The 20,517-nt window shown below is 38.8% G+C and overlaps 1 protein-coding gene across 4 annotated transcripts in view; it reads left to right on the top strand.

Moving 5' to 3' along the window:
• HUWE1 (HECT, UBA and WWE domain containing E3 ubiquitin protein ligase 1) overlaps positions 1 to 20,517 on the top strand; it is a 286,413-nt gene that overhangs the window by 43,818 nt on the left and 222,078 nt on the right. For 3 of the 4 annotated variants that reach the window (XM_083117662.1, XM_083117659.1, XM_083117660.1), the window contains exons 8-9: positions 12,761 to 13,032; positions 19,270 to 19,555. In XM_083117662.1, coding sequence (XP_082973788.1) covers positions 12,761 to 13,032; positions 19,270 to 19,555 — 558 coding nt within the window. The remainder of the gene's footprint in view (positions 1 to 12,760; positions 13,033 to 19,269; positions 19,556 to 20,517) is intronic. The other variant, XM_083117661.1, reaches the window with a different exon arrangement.

Below are 20,517 nucleotides of genomic sequence, written 5' to 3'. Positions count from 1 at the left end.
AATGTCTTTGTTTTTTTTTAAATATTTGAATATATACTTTTTTGGGGGGGCATATCTGTAAACACGATTTTGTTAAAACAAGTGTCAGTTTCACAAACTGATGTTTCTATTTTACAACCATCATGATTGCCAAAAATAACAGAAAAATGTAAATTACAATAAAATACAAAAAAAATCAAGTTAGTAAGTGTGCCACTAAGAAAATTAATAGAAAGTTCATGTTCACTGCCTATTTTGCTATTTTGTAGTGCCAGTTTCATAATGTTTGTTGCCTATTTGCCTGTTTATTTCTTAAGTTACCTATAAATCAGCACTCTATTTATTAATTCTTTAATAACAAGGTCATAAAAGTTTGATAACTTTCTGTTGTGCTGAGAAATCTATTCTCTAGTACAGTTTGTATCACCTTGAAGCATGAATGCTGGCAATGCTGTCACCTTCTAATCAAGGGGACCCAGCTTCATCACACCCCAGTGGAGGCACATTTCACAGTGATCCTGATCCCACTTTAACCTGTATGTCCTTTTATGTAGTTGTTGGAGTACTTTTTAGTTTATACCTGTGTACAGAACTGTTTTTGATCCCTAATTTTGTAACAGAATGAATCAGTTCTCAGGAATTTTGCATATATCACAGGATAATTCATACTGTGGAAAGTGATTTCTGTAAATAAATCTAAATTTCATGATTTAGAGTTCATTTTCCATATAAGGGGGATTGGTTTTTGTATATTGTGGGTTTGCTTTGTTTATATTACGTTGCTTTAAAGTTGGTTTTACAAAAGGTTAACTTTAAATATATAATATATCAAAAACAGCAAAAACAAAAGAGAACCACGCTTTACGCGGCCACACGCAGACCCTATTCCACGTGTGGTGTTCCGTATAGTAACAGATATCCCCTGAGATATCTGTTAAGCAACAGACGAACTTTAGCCTAACTTTAATAATCTGTAACTAGAGGAGGGCTTAATAGGCTTATGATTCACTAAAATGATAGAAGGTCAGACACCTTTAAACGACATATTTATTCATTGAAAAGAACATCACTTGTGGCATAGCTGCCACCAAACATTGAACACTTCACTGTACAAGACACAAAAAAGATATACAAAAGATTTTGTACTTACATATCAGCCGTTTTCACACTATATCACTCATACCTGGGGCCTTACACACGCTATTTCACTCTTTATCGCCACATCCCGACACATGGACAAATTTGTGTTACACCACACTAAAAAATTAATATTATGTGCTTCCTTGGTGTAACAAAGGCTTTGGGGGGTGATAAATGAGTTTTCCTGGCTTTTCTTGGATGGATGGCTAAGAACAACTTGGATATTCTTTGATATCCTATGGTTGCTTCTATGGCGTCAGTTCTGCCGACCATGTGGTCTGGATTTCCACATGGGATGAGGGACACAAAACTCGCTATTTTGCTGAATTTTCACTGGGATCCTTAAATGCACTTGTGGACACAATATCCCACTTGGTCACACACACTTAGGCCTGTGTTTACTGTAACAGGACCTTAGATCCCTTTTCCCTTTATGTATCCTTTGTTGCTGGCACAGGTGGCCATTCTCACACTGGATTTTACCAGCAACTTCCAAGCTGACCTGCTCTCAGGTGGGTCTGTAATACAAGTGAGCTTGACTAGCAAGCTCAGAACACAATAGGCCATCTGAAAGTCTCCTCTGTGACGTCACAGCCTTGACGGCTTCTCATTGGCCAGCTGGAGTCCTTTGAGATCTTTCCTTGTCTTTGGGAGAATTGCCACTTTCTCCCACCAGATGGCAGTGTTATCAATTGCTTAAAAAGCATAAACAAAAGTGTTTTTTCAGCTTTTCTGGCTTAGTTATGCCAGATAATTGCAAATGAGTTTACTTTTAATAAATTAGGCATTATTTTACCTATGGGTGAGTGTTATCTCTGATTTTCAGTAAAGAATAAAAGATTTAGTAAACATGTGATTTGGAGCACATGGTTTTTGTTCTCCAAAATGGCTACTGTCAGCCTAACAATGGTTGGTTCTTTATAAATAAAGCATTTCTACCCCTCCCATGAGTGACAACTGGTTGGTAAACATGACCCATGATTCTAATTGGGGGTGGGGGGTATAAGTTTCTGGGAAAATAGCTCTCACAAGCTTTCCCTGATGCCAACCTAATGGCCCTTGTACTTAGGTTGACCTGTGGTTATTTGTGTGTGGGCATGTATGCCCAATGCTGATTGGTCATACATATCCCGGCCCCTCGGGAAAAAGAAAAAGGATTCGAGAAGCGATTCGTTTTTCTTTACCCTCACTAACCTTAAACACTATTATGCAAACACACACAAAAATAAATATTCACGGCTATATAAAATTAAATTACACATATGCTGTTAAAAGAAACATTTGAAATGATCTTGCATATTGACATTAATATACTCCTGTAATAGACATGTTGAAAATTACCATACTTGAAATATACATCTACATTGATGCACTCTTGGAAATATACATATTAAAAATATTTGTAATACATTGAGGACAGAGTTTCTGCCTCCTATTCCATTCCTATCCCTATGAAAGTTCTTGGGTGTCTTGAGTCATGACTACCCATTATGATAAAGAATTTATATAGATGTACATATATATATATATAAGATACTTTGGTCACCGTACGTAATTTGTAAGACTGTTTGTTCTCTTTGCCTTGAAGGGAATGGATTACTCTACCCTTTCAGCACTTAGTCCAAAGAGACACATTTATAAAAAGAAGCCCTTGAACACTACTTGTGTACCTAAGTCTGCATACACACATTGGACTTTCTTTATACGTATGTTCGGATATCACTTGTCTATGCGCACTTACACAATATGCACTATGGGTATGTCCTGGTTTTCATGGTTGTTAATTTCCGCTCGGTAATCTTGGGGCGTGACAACCACTAATCAGACACTCCCCATGCTTCCTGTGCCTCAGGGGGCATGGTGAATAGTTCCTAACATCTTGCTTGCAATGTATCGCTCTTCACCCCTAAGCCTGTGTGTTTTGGGATGGTGGCACACTTGTGATGGGTCACTGCACACTATCACTTGCCCCATTACTTACACAATTTGGCTGTGTTGGTGGTGAATTCTCATGTTTGGCTTTGGCTGTACCTTGGTTGTGTCGACATTTACCTTTGGCCTACTCAAACATGGTGGTAGTGGAGATGTTTACTAATTTTGTTTTGGCATTTTGAGCTCTGAGGGATGTTTCTTACCATACCCTCAAATAGGACAACATAAATGTGAAATACTCTAAATATAGGATATATTAGAACATTGACAGTATATAAAATGCACAAAAATGAAATATAGGTCCCATATACTATTTACAACTGCTGTTCTGTATTCAGACAGAACTGAACCCCATCCACAACTTTGCTTAGCATTTTTGAGGCACTTTGAATGCTAAATCAGGATGTAATAGTTTGAGCTTGTCGATGTACAGGTTGTATACTTTGGGACTACATCTCCATAGCTTCATGTTATTTACATGTTGATTACTTATAATTCTACCATTGACACAATGTATAACATTAAAAATATTACATGTTACTTGACTAATACAAATAAATGGGTACTACACTGTTACAATTATCCCTAACCAGTTCCTTTTCTATAGACACACTGTCGTCCCTGTTACAGAATGGAACATTTATTAATCTATGGGGATTTACTTTACCTTCGCCACCATCACCCCCTACGAGAGCAGCGTTGGCTAGTTCCCGTCGGTGGGCTGTATGGCATTATGGCATCTACATCCTCCCATTGTTGAGGTGACTGACGTTTGTTGGTCTCTGGCTGTTGCTGGGTAAACCACCGTACCTCATCTAACGCCTTGAGAATCACGTCCATGCCCCTGGGACTGAGGTGAACCAGGTCAGGCCTTTTGTAACTGCCATACCCCATGGTTTCCTCAAATAAGGACATATTTAATTCTTGACCCTGGTGAGTAAACTTGGAAGAAACATCAAGCACTCTTATATTACCTTTGTTCTCCAGTGAGGTAATTTTACCTAGGAGAGAATCATACCCTGCCCAGAACTTAGCTCTATTTTCCTTAGCTAGTCTGGGAATTGGTGGAGGTGTCAGAATGATTATCTTCTTGGCACCTTTCCTCTTAAGAACCCCTACTATGCACTCGAGGTTCCGCAGCACTCGGTCGCTGTCTTCCCCTCGGAGCATGTCATTTGTTGCAATCATCAACACTACTTTATCGTGCACACTTTTAGTATGACGGAGTTCACTGAGCAGCTGGCTAGAGGATTGTCCCGACGACTTACATAGCCCTACATGGTATCTACCGTCATAGTCCCTTTGGACTGGGTAACCAAACTTGTTTTGAGCTAGCCTAGACAACATTGAATCTCCAATGGCTTGATGAGCCTTAATGATTGGATGATGATTACACTGGGTTGAACATGGTGGGCTTAATCTAGGTTCGGCATCGCCCCTCCCCACTTCAGGACGTTGCTTATCTAGTTTCCCTGACTGTGGCTTTCAGAATGCACCTCAGCTATATGCCGAGAGGTCTTAACAAACTCCTACCCTGGGGTTCTATACCCTTTCTTGGTCCTTTACCTTTTTTCCCGCTGATGGGTTCCTTAAACCTATTCTTATCCCTACGCCTGTACTGGTTACTGTATGCTTTATCGGGATCTGATGGACCACTTGTGTCATCCTTCCCACGACTCACGTACGACTGGTTGACGTGAGGGGTGGTTCTCCCATATGGAAGTCGTGCATGCCTTGTGCCATCTCTCTCAGGGTTTTGTGGCGCCTGTACACTTTCATACCTGAGTATGGAATTGGCCACTGCCTGTAAAGAGGTAAAGGGGGCTAGGACCAGCTGATCCCTTAAGCTACGTGGCAGCTGTTGGATGACATGTGTAAAAATCTGGTGATCTGCAATTTCTGGTAAGGCCAGTCTAAACATCTTCACCTGTTTCCAAAAATATTTATGCATTGATCTATGTAGGTTAGGGTTATATTTGCTATTAAGGGCTTTTGATAATGAGGAAGCCCTCCACCCATCACCTTGAAAATACTTCAGGAACTGTTTCTTAAAGTTCACATACGATCGGAACTTGTGTTTGTTCCTTTCGAACCACTGGCGTGCCTCGTCCCGCAGACTATACGACACTATTTTAAGGGCATCTTCTAGATCTATTTCTAGAAGATCAAGATCCCTCTCAAATTCTTGTAGGAAATCAGAGGCCAGATTATTTCCCTGACTGCTAAACGTGGGCAGTTGTTTTAGGTCTGAGAACCTAACCCTGGGTGCCCTTTTACCCCTTCTTCGGTTTTTCCTTTTCCGTTGGCTTCGGAATTCTGTGTCCGAACCTCCGGATGAGGATTCCGAGAAGTTATGTGAAACATGGTACCTTTGGGGGGAGGAATACCCACTACTATGATCTGACATTGGACCTCTGCTAGTGACTTCGGAAACCTTGTGCAAGTGGTTGGTGGCTCCGACTGCAGACTCTTTACTTGGGTGAGGACTTGGCTTGGTGCATGGGTTTACCGGAGCAGGTGATTTAGTAATGTACCTCTCCAACCCCTCTAGGCACGCCAAAATTTTCGTGAGGGCTGCACTATCTTTAGCCTGTTCGGTTGTCCGATCCTTCTCACTATTGTCTGATAGCGGAAGGGCGGGCTGCGGAACACTCTGACCCTCGGAGATGCTATTGTGCGAACTAGTTCTCCAACCATACAGTTCTGCATCTCCCTCCTCAATCGCTCAAGAATTCCATCTTCTATGGCGATGGCACTATCACTGCGGGCAATTTCCCTGCAAGTGTTCTCCAGGGCATCTAACCTGCCTAGGAGTTGTGCTACGGTGGTCTGGTTGTCTGTACCATTTAACCCTTGCACTATTTCCCTCAATTCACTAACTTTGTTCAGATAGCTGGACATAGTCCTTATTGACCTGTTTTTCCAGCTCGTTACATCTGATTTCTACGTTACTGATCTTGTCGTTACGTTGTGGATGGAGTCCAGTCTGGCCTGGAACTCCATACGAACAGCCTCCAGTTTCCTATGCATCTCTGCTGATGCCTGAATGATCTCCCTTCCCTGACTGTCAAGCTTTTGTCCCTGACTATCAAGCTTTTGCCCCTGACTATCAATCTTTTGCCCTTGGTCTTTGAGCATGGCTATAATTAAGGCTAGTTGGGAGTCTCCACTACCACTGGGGGATGACATATGGCCGGCTGGCCGTTCTAGTGACTTTGACCTTGTATCCATCGTAGTGAATCTGCTACCTCTGAGTCTCATAATCTCGTATAAGGGGAAAATGGTTTTTGTTATTGTGGGTTTGCTTTGTTTATATTACGTTGCTTTAAAGTTGGTTTTACAAAAGGTTAACTTTAAATATATAATATATAAAAAACAGCAAAAACAAAAGAGAACCACGCTTTACGCGGCCACACGCAGACCCTATTCCACATGTGGTGTTCCGTATAGTAACAGATATTCCCTGAGATATCTGTTAAGCAACAGACGAACTTTAGCCTAACTTTAATAATCGGTAACTAGAGGAGGGCTTAATAGGCTTATGATTCACTAAAATGATAGAAGGTCAGACACCTTTAAACGACATATTTATTCATTGAAAAGAACATCACTTGTGGCATAGCTGCCACCAGACATGAGCACTTCACTGTACAAGACACAAAAAAGATATACAAAAGATTTTGTACTTACATATCAGCCGTTTTCACACTATATCACTCATACCTGGGGCCTTACACACGCTATTTCACTCTTTATCGCCACATCCCGACACATGGACAAATTTGTGTTACACCACACTAAAAAATTAATATTATGTGCTTCCTTGGTGTAACAAAGGCTTTGGGGGGTGATAAATGAGTTTTCCTGGCTTTTCTTGGATGGATGGCTAAGAACAACTTGGATATTCTTTGATATCCTATGGTTGCTTCTATGGCGTCAGTTCTGCTGACCATGTGGTCTGGATTTCCACATGGGATGAGGGACACAAAACTCGCTATTTTGCTGAATTTTCACTGGGATCCTTAAATGCACTTGTGGACACAATATCCCACTTGGTCACACACACTTAGGCCTGTGTTTACTGTAACAGGACCTTAGATCCCTTTTCCCTTTATGTATCCTTTGTTGCTGGCACAGGTGGCCATTCTCACACTGGATTTTACCAGCAACTTCCAAGCTAACCTGCTCTCAGGTGGGTCTGTAATACAAGTGAGCTTGACTAGCAAGCTCAGAACACAATAGGCCATCTGAAAGTCTCCTCTGTGACGTCACAGCCTTGACGGCTTCTCATTGGCCAGCTGGAGTCCTTTGAGATCTTTCCTTGTCTTTGGGAGAATTGCCACTTTCTCCCACCAGATGGCAGAGTTATCAATTGCTTAAAAAGCATAAACAAAAGTGTTTTTTCAGCTTTTCTGGCTTAGTTATGCCAGATAATTGCAAATGAGTTTACTTTTAATAAATTAGGCATTATTTTACCTATGGGTGAGTGTTATCTCTGATTTTCAGTAAAGAATAAAAGATTTAGTAAACATGTGATTTGGAGCACATGGTTTTTGTTCTCCAAAATGGCTACTGTCAGCCTAACAATGGTTGGTTCTTTATAAATAAAGCATTTCTACCCCTCCCATGAGTGACAACTGGTTGGTAAACATGACCCATGATTCTAATTGGGGGTGGGGGGTATAAGTTTCTGGGAAAATAGCTCTCACAAGCTTTCCCTGATGCCAACCTAATGGCCCTTGTACTTAGGTTGACCTGTGGTTATTTGTGTGTGGGCATGTATGCCCAATGCTGATTGGTCATACATATCCCGGCCCCTCGGGAAAAAGAAAAAGGATTCGAGAAGCGATTCGTTTTTCTTTACCCTCACTAACCTTAAACACTATTATGCAAACACACACAAAAATAAATATTCACGGCTATATAAAATTAAATTACACATATGCTGTTAAAAGAAACATTTGAAATGATCTTGCATATTGACATTAATATACTCCTGTAATAGACATGTTGAAAATTACCATACTTGAAATATACATCTACATTGATGCACTCTTGGAAATATACATATTAAAAATATTTGTAATACATTGAGGACAGAGTTTCTGCCTCCTATTCCATTCCTATCCCTATGAAAGTTCTTGGGTGTCTTGAGTCATGACTACCCATTATGATAAAGAATTTATATAGATGTACATATATATATATAAGATACTTTGGTCACCGTACGTAATTTGTAAGACTGTTTGTTCTCTTTGCCTTGAAGGGAATGGATTACTCTACCCTTTCAGCACTTAGTCCAAAGAGACACATTTATAAAAAGAAGCCCTTGAACACTACTTGTGTACCTAAGTCTGCATACACACATTGGACTTTCTTTATACGTATGTTCGGATATCACTTGTCTATGCGCACTTACACAATATGCACTATGGGTATGTCCTGGTTTTCATGGTTGTTAATTTCCGCTCGGTAATCTTGGGGCGTGACAACCACTAATCAGACACTCCCCATGCTTCCTGTGCCTCAGGGGGCATGGTGAATAGTTCCCAACATCTTGCTTGCAATGTATCGCTCTTCACCCCTAAGCCTGTGTGTTTTGGGATGGTGGCACACTTGTGATGGGTCACTGCACACTATCACTTGCCCCATTACTTACACAATTTGGCTGTGTTGGTGGTGAATTCTCATGTTTGGCTTTGGCTGTACCTTGGTTGTGTCGACATTTACCTTTGGCCTACTCAAACATGGTGGTAGTGGAGATGTTTACTAATTTTGTTTTGGCATTTTGAGCTCTGAGGGATGTTTCTTACCATACCCTCAAATAGGACAACATAAATGTGAAATACTCTAAATATAGGATATATTAGAACATTGACAGTATATAAAATGCACAAAAATGAAATATAGGTCCCATATACTATTTACAACTGCTGTTCTGTATTCAGACAGAACTGAACCCCATCCACAACTTTGCTTAGCATTTTTGAGGCACTTTGAATGCTAAATCAGGATGTAATAGTTTGAGCTTGTCGATGTACAGGTTGTATACTTTGGGACTACATCTCCATAGCTTCATGTTATTTACATGTTGATTACTTATAATTCTACCATTGACACAATGTATAACATTAAAAATATTACATGTTACTTGACTAATACAAATAAATGGGTACTACACTGTTACAATTATCCCTAACCAGTTCCTTTTCTATAGACACACTGTCGTCCCTGTTACAGAATGGAACATTTATTAATCTATGGGGATTTACTTTACCTTCGCCACCATCACCCCCTACGAGAGCAGCGTTGGCTAGTTTCCCGTCGGTGGGCTGTATGGCATTATGGCATCTACATCCTCCCATTGTTGAGGTGACTGACGTTTGTTGGTCTCTGGCTGTTGCTGGGTAAACCACCGTACCTCATCTAACGCCTTGAGAATCACGTCCATGCCCCTGGGACTGAGGTGAACCAGGTCAGGCCTTTTGTAACTGCCATACCCCATGGTTTCCTCAAATAAGGACATATTTAATTCTTGACCCTGGTGAGTAAACTTGGAAGAAACATCAAGCACTCTTATATTACCTTTGTTCTCCAGTGAGGTAATTTTACCTAGGAGAGAATCATACCCTGCCCAGAACTTAGCTCTATTTTCCTTAGCTAGTCTGGGAATTGGTGGAGGTGTCAGAATGATTATCTTCTTGGCACCTTTCCTCTTAAGAACCCCTACTATGCACTCGAGGTTCCGCAGCACTCGGTCGCTGTCTTCCCCTCGGAGCATGTCATTTGTTGCAATCATCAACACTACTTTATCGTGCACACTTTTAGTATGACGGAGTTCACTGAGCAGCTGGCTAGAGGATTGTCCCGACTTACATAGCCTTACATGATATCTACCGTCATAGTCCCTTTGGACTGGGTAACCAAACTTGTTTTGAGCTAGCCTAGACAACATTGAATCTCCAATGGCTTGATGAGCCTTAATGATTGGATGATGATTACACTGGGTTGAACATGGTGGGCTTAATCTAGGTTCGACATCGCCCCTCCCCACTTCAGGACGTTGCTTATCTAGTTTCCCTGACTGTGGCTTTCAGAATGCACCTCAGCTATATGCCGAGAGGTCTTAACAAACTCCTACCCTGGGGTTCTATACCCTTTCTTGGTCCTTTACCTTTTTTCCCGCTGATGGGTTCCTTAAACCTATTCTTATCCCTACGCCTGTACTGGTTACTGTATGCTTTATCGGGATCTGATGGACCACTTGTGTCATCCTTCCCACGACTCACGTACGTCTGGTTGACGTGAGGGGTGGTTCTCCCATATGGAAGTCGTGCATGCCTTGTGCCATCTCTCTCAGGGTTTTGTGGCGCCTGTACACTTTCATACCTGAGTATGGAATTGGCCACTGCCTGTAAAGAGGTAAAGGGGGCTAGGACCAGCTGATCCCTTAAGCTACGTGGCAGCTGTTGGATGACATGTGTAAAAATCTGGTGATCTGCAATTTCTGGTAAGGCCAGTCTAAACATCTTCACCTGTTTCCAAAAATATTTATGCATTGATCTATGTAGGTTAGGGTTATATTTGCTATTAAGGGCTTTTGATAATGAGGAAGCCCTCCACCCATCACCTTGAAAATACTTCAGGAACTGTTTCTTAAAGTTCACATACGATCGGAACTTGTGTTTGTTCCTTTCGAACCACTGGCGTGCCTCGTCCCGCAGACTATACGACACTATTTTAAGGGCATCTTCTAGATCTATTTCTAGAAGATCAAGATCCCTCTCAAATTCTTGTAGGAAATCAGAGGCCAGATTATTTCCCTGACTGCTAAACGTGGGCAGTTGTTTTAGGTCTGAGAACCTAACCCTGGGTGCCCTTTTACCCCTTCTTCGGTTTTTCCTTTTCCGTTGGCTTCGGAATTCTGTGTCCGAACCTCCGGATGAGGATTCCGAGAAGTTATGTGAAACATGGTACCTTTGGGGGGTGGAATACCCACTACTATGATCTGACATTGGACCTCTGCTAGTGACTTCGGGAACCTTGTGCAAGTGGTTGGTGGCTCCGACGGCAGACTCTTTACTTGGGTGAGGACTTGGCTTGGTGCATGGGTTTACCGGAGCAGGTGATTTAGTAATGTACCTCTCCAACCCCTCTAGGCACGCCAAAATTTTCGTGAGGGCTGCACTATCTTTAGCCTGTTCGGTTGTCCGATCCTTCTCACTATTGTCTGATAGCGGAAGGGCGGGCTGCGGAACACTCTGACCCTCGGAGATGCTATTGTGCGAACTAGTTCTCCAACCATACAGTTCTGCATCTCCCTCCTCAATCGCTCAAGAATTCCATCTTCTATGGCAATGGCACTATCACTGCGGGCAATTTCCCTGCAAGTGTTCTCCAGGGCATCTAACCTGCCTAGGAGTTGTGCTACAGTGGTCTGGTTGTCTGTGCCATTTACCCCTTGCACTATTTCCCTCAATTCACTAACTTTGTTCAGATAGCTGGACATAGTCCCTATTGACCTGTTTTTCCAGCTCGTTACATCTGATTTCTACGTTACTGATCTTGTCGTTACGTTGTGGATGGAGTCCAGTCTGGCCTGGAACTCCATACGAACAGCCTCCAGTTTCCTATGCATCTCTGCTGATGCCTGAATGATCTCCCTTCCCTGACTGTCAAGCTTTTGTCCCTGACTATCAAGCTTTTGCCCCTGACTATCAATCTTTTGCCCTTGGTCTTTGAGCATGGCTATAATTAAGGCTAGTTGGGAGTCTCCACTACCACTGGGGGATGACATATGGCCGGCTGGCCGTTCTAGTGACTTTGACCTTGTATCCATCGTAGTGAATCTGCTACCTCTGAGTCTCATAATCTCGTATAAGGGGAAAATGGTTTTTGTTATTGTGGGTTTGCTTTGTTTATATTACGTTGCTTTAAAGTTGGTTTTACAAAAGGTTAACTTTAAATATATAATATATAAAAAACAGCAAAAACAAAAGAGAACCACGCTTTACGCGGCCACACGCAGACCCTATTCCACGTGTGGTGTTCCGTATAGTAACAGATATTCCCTGAGATATCTGTTAAGCAACAGACGAACTTTAGCCTAACTTTAATAATCGGTAACTAGAGGAGGGCTTAATAGGCTTATGATTCACTAAAATGATAGAAGGTCAGACACCTTTAAACGACATATTTATTCATTGAAAAGAACATCACTTGTGGCATAGCTGCCACCAAACATGAGCACTTCACTGTACAAGACACAAAAAAGATATACAAAAGATTTTGTACTTAGGTTGACCTGTGCTTATTTGTGTGTGGGCATGTATGCCCAATACTGATTGGTCATATCCATTTTTCATCCTTTTGCAACTAAAATATAGTAGAAAATGTACCTCACGTTTTTCAGAAATCTCAAAAATGAACATAAGTGTGTAATCTCACAATTCCTTGTTTCTGTGATGAACATAAGTGTGTAATCTCACAATCCCTTGTTTCTGTGATGAACATAAGTGTGTAAACTCTCAATCCCTTGTTTCTGTGAAAATCAAAGTGTGTATGTTCCTAATTATTAGTGTTTCAGCAAAATGTGTCAGTAAAAATTAAACTTTTAAAGCATTTTAATAAGCATTAATTCCAAATTTTATAGCATTTTAATAATGACAGACATCCTGTTATTATGGTGTAATTTATTTTTCCATTGCAGATGCTGTTGTTTACACACATAAGACTAGCTCATGGATTTTCTGATTATCACAAACGGCTGCAGAGTGTTCAGGCACGGCTACAAGCGCTCTCTGTTTTAGTTTATTCCAACGCTGTGCAGGAGAGTGCACATTCCTTGTTGTATGCTGGGTTTCTAGAAGAACTAGTAGAATTGCTTGAGATGAATGAGCCTAATTTAGTTGAGATCAGAGCAGCTGCACTTCGAACACTCACGTCAGTTATTCACTTGGATAGAAATCCACATTTTCCAAGGTAAGCATTTCTTGTTTTTGTATTCTCTGCATTTAGGTTTATTGTTATTTTTTGTAATAGTAGAAGTTAAATACAGCTAAAATTGAGTGGCTCAAGAGTAAAACTTGATAACCCTCACTCTGTTCAAATTTAATATAACATTGGCTTCAGTAGCTTCAGTCTCCGGTTGCTCAGACATTAATGAACAAAGTCCATTCAGTAGCAGTTAATTGGCAAAAGATCACAAGAAGATCTAGGTAATACGTAAGCCACAATGCAATAGATGAACTTGTATGTGCATTTTTCTCAGTTCCATATTTTTGTGGCTATCAAGTTTTACTCCCGAACCGCTGAATTAATCTCATTAGTTCTGTTTGAGTAAAAAATTCTACAAGATTCGAAGTTTTTGTTTGAAAATTTCCTTATAAATATCATGGGAATGTAAAATTCATAATTGTTTTGATCATCTTACTATTGCATGCATACCTCTTGCATTGTGCATTTTTCAGTGTTGTAACTTGTTTAATTGTCATTACTTAAATTTTGCAATTTTTTGTCCAACCATGTACTGGAAGACTCATTAAAGTTGATTGTGTAGTCAGATTTTGATTATACATTTTTCCAAAAACTTGTCAAGCTGTATAACTTGAGGGATAGCTCAAATTAGGTGAAGAATGATGAGCACAACTGATTTCTGGTTGTATAATGTATCAAAGAATAGTTTTATTATATGTAGAAATTAATTCTCAGCATTTTTTAAAGAAAGAGAATGTTTATTCATGAAAATAGTCTTACATTTTAGTCGGCAAAGTTATCTTCATTGGAATTTGTACACTTTTGCCATCTTTCAGGCAGCTGGCAAACTCCCTATCAATAGAACAACTGCAGTTTAGTCTATAAACTTAATAATGTTTGAAGGTTTCTAAAGTGGGAATCCACTAGGTGGTTCTGCAGGAACTAGAACAGGTGGTAGTCTGAAGGGGCCATGTCAGAGGAATAAGCCACATGAGGCAGACCTTCCCAACCCAATGAATAAGATCATCCTTTTAGTTAATTTTGTCATGTGCAGCCTGGCATTATCATGCAGCAACATCACCTGCGTAGTCCCACTGTCAGTAAATGGTCCTTTCCTCTCAGTTTTTCACTCAAATGAATCTGTTGATGTTGATAATGCTCAGCATTGACAGTTCCACCCAGTTGCAGAAATTTGTAGTGTCAAACCCCTTCATGTCCCACGAAATGCACAAAATAATTTTTTTCATGAATATTGGGTTTCATAGTGGATGTTGTTGGTTCACAGGAGTTAACACATGATTTTCGCCATTTTGGTGTATCATATAACACCCATTTTTCTTCCCCAATCACTATTTTGAACAAAAAGTTCTTGCTTTTAAACCACAATAGCAAGGAAACAGTAATCTCATAGTATCTCTCCTTGTTTTCAGCAGAGAGAAGTGTGGAACCCAAAGGTTCTGCTGTATTTTCCCTAGCTTCTGCACGTGGTGGGAAATGGCTTGTTGGGTCATTTCCAGTGCCGTATCAAGTTTAGACTGTTTGTCATGGATTTTTATTAGATAGTTGTTTCAGTTCTTCATCCCCCACTTTTTTGGCTGTCCAGGATGATGATCATCTTCCAAAATGAATTTCCCCTCCCGGAATTGCTGAAACCATTCTTGCAGATGCTGTATGATACGGCATCTTCACCCAAAGCTGAACAAATAATTTCCATTGCCTCAGCGACATTTTTATACTGCTTTATGTTGCATTGTAGGGCCTCTCCGATGGCGCAGTGGTAGCGTCATCGCTTTGTAATTAAGGGGTCACAGGTTCGATACCCAGTGGAGGCACATAGTGGCTTGGATCCCACTTTAAGCTGTAGGTCCAGTCCTGATTAGCCTTACTGTGCATAAAGTGGACTTAAAACACCAACTCAATCAATCAATCATGTTACATTGTCTGCTTGTTGGGTCTTCTACCTTTTTTGGTTGGTATTGGAGTGCCCAAACATGGTAGGGAAAGTTTCAATTTAATCAATTGCAACAGTTAATTATAATAAAGGTGAATTGGAGCTGAGAATTAATTTCTACACCTAATACTATCATGACTAGAGGCATGCATATTTCGTTTTTGACAAACACGAAATGTGAACTAACACATTGTAATGTTAATTTTTCATGTTTCTGAAAGGTGCGAGATGCATTTTCCTACCCTGTTTTGTCATGAAATGATGCGAAATGAACTGCAAAATAGACTCTTAAACACTAAATTTACCATTTATATACCGACACGACACTTTCTGAAGTCTATCCTGTGAGTTATGCAATTCATGGAAAATTGAATAATTCTGCTGTAAATTTTTGAGAAGCAAAAAGACCCCTTTATACAGGAATAAACTTAATATTCTGGTAATGATATAAATGTGCTATTAGAAGGGATATGTTTATTTTGTGTAATAGTGCAGTTTTTAAATCAAATTTGGGATTATATTCACATTTTTGAAACCGAAATGTCATTTTATATACCACTTTTTCACCTCTATAACAGGGAAATTTCATTTTATTTACCACTTTTGAACCTGAAATTGACTGTTTTTGTACTGAAATTTTGCTTTTTTGTGTACCAAAAATATGTGCCTCTAATCATGACAAGTAATATTTTTAAACAGTAAGAGAAAAATTGAAGTTCATGCAGTGGAGTTTTAGTGTAATGTGTTTCTTATCCCTTTAAATGATGTTATTTTTACACACTCCTTTGTCTCTCATAGAACAAATTATGCCTGGTCCTCTGTGCATTTAGTATTCTGCCAACATTTTTCTACACTGATATTGTTCTGAAGAAATTAGCAGTTACAGTATTTACTCATGTATAATGCACACTTTTTTCCAAAATTTTTGCCCCCAAAAACTGTGGTGCGTATTATGCATGGAATAATTCAGACAGCCAACATGAAACCATACAGGGTTGTTCCATGATTTTGGGACACTTACATTGATTTTTCATGTTTACGGAACCCTATCATGTTACATATCGTTGTAAAGCTTGAATCCTGCAGTTCCTGAATATGGAAACAGTATTTCATACAAGGTAGGGATGGGCCAATTTGAAATTTTGGCCGATACCGATATAAAATTTACCGATACCGATAACCGATATTCTACCGATCCGATATAAAATTAGAAATGGTCCTTGAAGAACCTGAAAGGTTCATTGACTCCTTAATAAATGTGTGTTTCGAGGTGACTGCAGTACAAAAGAAATTGCATATTTAGACATTTACTTTTTTTAGAAAGTAGGGTATGGAGATTATCCATAAAAATTACAACAAAATGGCAGAATTTTGCACTAAATTATCATATATTTATCGATATATCGGATTGGTAAAATAATCGGTAATTTTACCAATAAACCGATACACTGATATGCCTATATCGGCTGATACCGATAGAGTACCAATTAATCGGTCCCATCCCTAATACAAGGTAACGCCACTAATGTGAAATGTGGTTGAAATAAGTTCATCAAAACCTGAAGAAACATTCTGATTTTTATGGTACTTTGGATGAAAGAAAACATAAGGAAAAAGATAATAAAAATTAAAATGTATTACTGGCCAAATAATATGACATACATGGAGTGTGTAAATTCCTTAATGGAAGAAATCTTGTGGTGCTAACTGCTATTTGGAAGGTCCTGAATGTGCCTCGTAGAAATATTACATTAGTCACTGAAAGAAAAAGTATATTTTGAAAAAGAAGGAATGAGCAATTGAATAGGAATGACGTCATTCACTCTTGATCAGCATAGCAACAGCTTTACAACCTACAACTAAAAAAGCCATTTCTTGAAACTGGGTTGTTCTGCACATTATATATGAGATATAATTTTTTTTTGTCACTTTTACCCATCAAAAACCAGGGTGCGCATTATACATGCACGCGCACTATACACGCGTAAATACGGGATATGAAATTTAATGCGATGATACTTGACAGTTGCATTTGTCAACTGATTTCTCAGCAGATTTGCCTTGCCCTACCCAGGGCTACCATATCACAAGCAAAAGGGAAGGACACAGTCACATTCACAGTAAATATTGTGCACAGGGGAACCTCAGTTTTATGTTTGACAGAGGACCCAGTTGAAAAAAAACAACATGTGGGAAAATGTGAAATCCAGAAAATTTTATAATAGGCTTTATTGAGACCCATGAGTAGTGTGTAGTGTGATCAAAATATGAAGTCTGGAAATGTAAAATCAGGGTTTCACTTCATTATTAGGTAGGGATGGACCGATATGAAATGTTGCCCAATAGTAATAAAGTACCAATGTAAAATTCCAAATTGTCTTTGAAGAATCTGAATGGTTCATTGACATCCTTACTAAATGTATGTTACCAGATGACTGCAATGGAAAGAAGCTGCATGTTTAGACATTTATTTTAAATGCAAAGTAGGGCAGGGAGATTATATGTTTATATTCATAAATATAATGGGGATGAGCTGATATGAAATTTTGGGCAATACCGATAAAGTATTGATATAAAATTTACTGATACCAATAACCGATATTCTACTAATCCGATATAATGTTCCAAATGTTCCTTGAAAAACTGAATGGATCATTGACCTCCTCAATAAATGTGTTTTTCAAGGTGACTGCAATGCAAAAGAAGTTGCATGTTTAGACATTTACTATTTTAAAAAAGTATGGCATAGAGATTATCCATAAAAATTATAACAAAATGGTAGAATTTTGCACTATATTGTAAAATATTTATAAATATATTGTGCGGGTAAAATATCAATAATTTTACTGATGCACTGATATGTCTATATTGGCGGATACCAATAGAGTACCAATTAATCTGTCCCATCCCTAAATTATAACAAGATGGCACACTATTGCAATAAATTATAAGATGTTTATAGATATATCAGATTAAGATTTTCGGTAATGTTACCAATACACCAGTATACCTATAGCTACTGATACCGATAAGGGTACTGATTAATCTCTCTCATCCCTTTTATTAGTAAAAGTGAGCAAATAATGTGAAATTGACTATTTTCAGTCCAAAAATAATAATTTCTAATCTCTACAATGACTACATATGACACTTTGCATCATCAATTGGAATATCTGTTTCTGATATAAAATGCACCTTTCAGCATCTTTCATTCACAAGGCTGTAGAGTAATAATAAATTCCCTTTGTTTCTCCAAATTGAAAGACATGTTTCCTTAATGCAAATTATGTGATGCTTAAAATGTAGGACATGTACAGTATTTTCCACTTCCTCCCAGATGCCAGATATGACTAAAATGTAATACATGTCTTGGAAATAGAAGATGTATGTTAACCATTGAGCAAGGCATTTTATGCTCATACTATCCTGATTGTTTGAGATGACTGTTCATTTTCTGATATCATGTTTTACAAGTCATAAATTGAGAAGTGATTTACAAGCATGAGGAGAGAATACTTACTATTGTTCTAGCAGGAAGTGCATGGGCATGCCACATGAGTAGGAGAGATAAAGGAAGTGTCTTCCTGTGTGGACGCAGTTGTCGTCTGCTCATAACTGATAATCTGCTTCCTGTTTTTTATGTCATATTACATGGCAAACTGTAAACTGTGTCTTCCTTGCATGAAGCCTTTTCCTTTGCCTTCACATTGGTAAGGAAAGCATTGACACCCATCTCAAAAATAATCTCTCCTCCCTCTTACTTTTTACTTGTCAAATATCTGTGAAACTATGTGATCAATAGAAAAATGGTTTCTATGAAAGTTTTGTTTTTGTGTGAGGAATAAGAATAATAACAAAAGAATAGATTTCCATTTAAAAAAAAATTGAGTGACCTTTAAAATGCCCCTTTTCCCTTACTAAAAACATACAATGCCATTCACTTTCATCCTGAATGTCAAATAACTTTTATTTGAAACATATCCTCCTAAAATGCTTTGTTTGTAAGATATTTTGAATTATCAACTTGAATGGTTAACCTGCATATGTGTGAAAGGTAGACAAATATCTATTGCACTTTGTTCATATATTGTTAGGAATAATTTTTCCATTCCATGAAGTAATTGTGTGTAATGTAGCTTGAGTTATTAAAAGATTACAGAACTGTTACTTGCTGTTTGTAAAATTTCTTATTTATTTTAAAATAGTTTCATGAGATATTTCAGCTAATTTATTTTTAATACATTTTTCGTGTCAGTAATACAGGTTTTCATGAAAAAATCACCACTTGGCAGTTCTCGTTTTAGGTTAGCTTCCATCATTGATGTGACTGGTGCTGCCTCTTACCATGGTTTCCTGCCTGTGTTAGTACGTACCTGCATTTCGTCGCTCACATCTTCACCATCATCGCCGTCAGCATCAAAGGAACGGTTTCCATTACCTCTGGCTACAGCACTTTTTAGTTTTTTGTACCATTTGTCAAGCTACGAAACAGGTGGTGATGCCTTAGTTAGTTGTGGGATGATGGAAAGTCTGTTGGAGGTCATTAATTGGCCTGGAACAGAACTGGAACACATTACGGTATTATTTTTCTTTCATTTTGGTAGTGCATGAATTTGATTTTTATCTTCTGACAACTTCATACAAGTTCTTATGTTTGTCATATTCAGTTCCTTTGTTCATATACATATCACTAACAAAGTTGAATTCTCAGGGAAAGTAGAATGTGGAGAGTAAAATAGTCTGCTGGTGGTATACAAGGGTTGGGGCATAAGTCATGGTGACTCTTCCCCCCCCCCCCCCCAAGAGAATGTAGAACTGGCGTGAAAATCAGAAATACCAGTGTACAAATGGAAGGGACAGTGTGTGGTACTGTGGAATTTATGAACAATGCAGATCATGTGTACCAGGTGTAGGATAGAGAAACTAGCAAAACAGCCTCAAAGATAGCATTGTCTATTCCCACAGTTTCCACCAGCTCCCTGTGGCATTCTCTGGCATTTCTCTCCTGTTTAACTTTAAGAAAAAATATATTTGCCATGACTTATTCCCTAGCTCTCGTATAATCAGTGTTTTGGTGTTAAACAAAATGACTTCATACTTAATTCTATGATACTGGTTTGAATTGAGATGCAGTGTAAATGTCTGAATTAAATGACAAATTAATAGGAATTTGCATGATATGATTGAACTATTTTACTGTGAGGGATTTTGATTTATTCTCTTCTTCAGTAGTATATTCTTGCATCGTTTTTCATTGTTAACTAATTACATTAGAATTTATTCCAGGGCACACCAGAAGTGTGGAATGCTTAAGAAATACACAGAATTTATTATTCGAGATTTTGTTTTCAATTCCTGGAAAAATGCAGGATTTTTCAATGAAACTCAAGACTGCATGTTATGTAGCTTTTTATGTAATCAAGAAAACAGTGTTACATATATTACAATCCTTCCAGCTTGTGTCCGTTAATATATAATAGGGACTGAAACATGAAATGTGAAATAACATGCACTAGTGTTCATTTTGATATATTTTTTTA

Source organism: Lepisma saccharinum, chromosome 2 (assembly GCF_977018435.1).
Source record: "Lepisma saccharinum chromosome 2, izLepSacc3.1, whole genome shotgun sequence".
NCBI lineage: Eukaryota > Metazoa > Arthropoda > Insecta > Zygentoma > Lepismatidae > Lepisma > Lepisma saccharinum.
The sequence above is the reverse complement of the archived record's forward strand: the minus strand, read 5'-3'. Positions and strand labels throughout refer to the sequence as shown.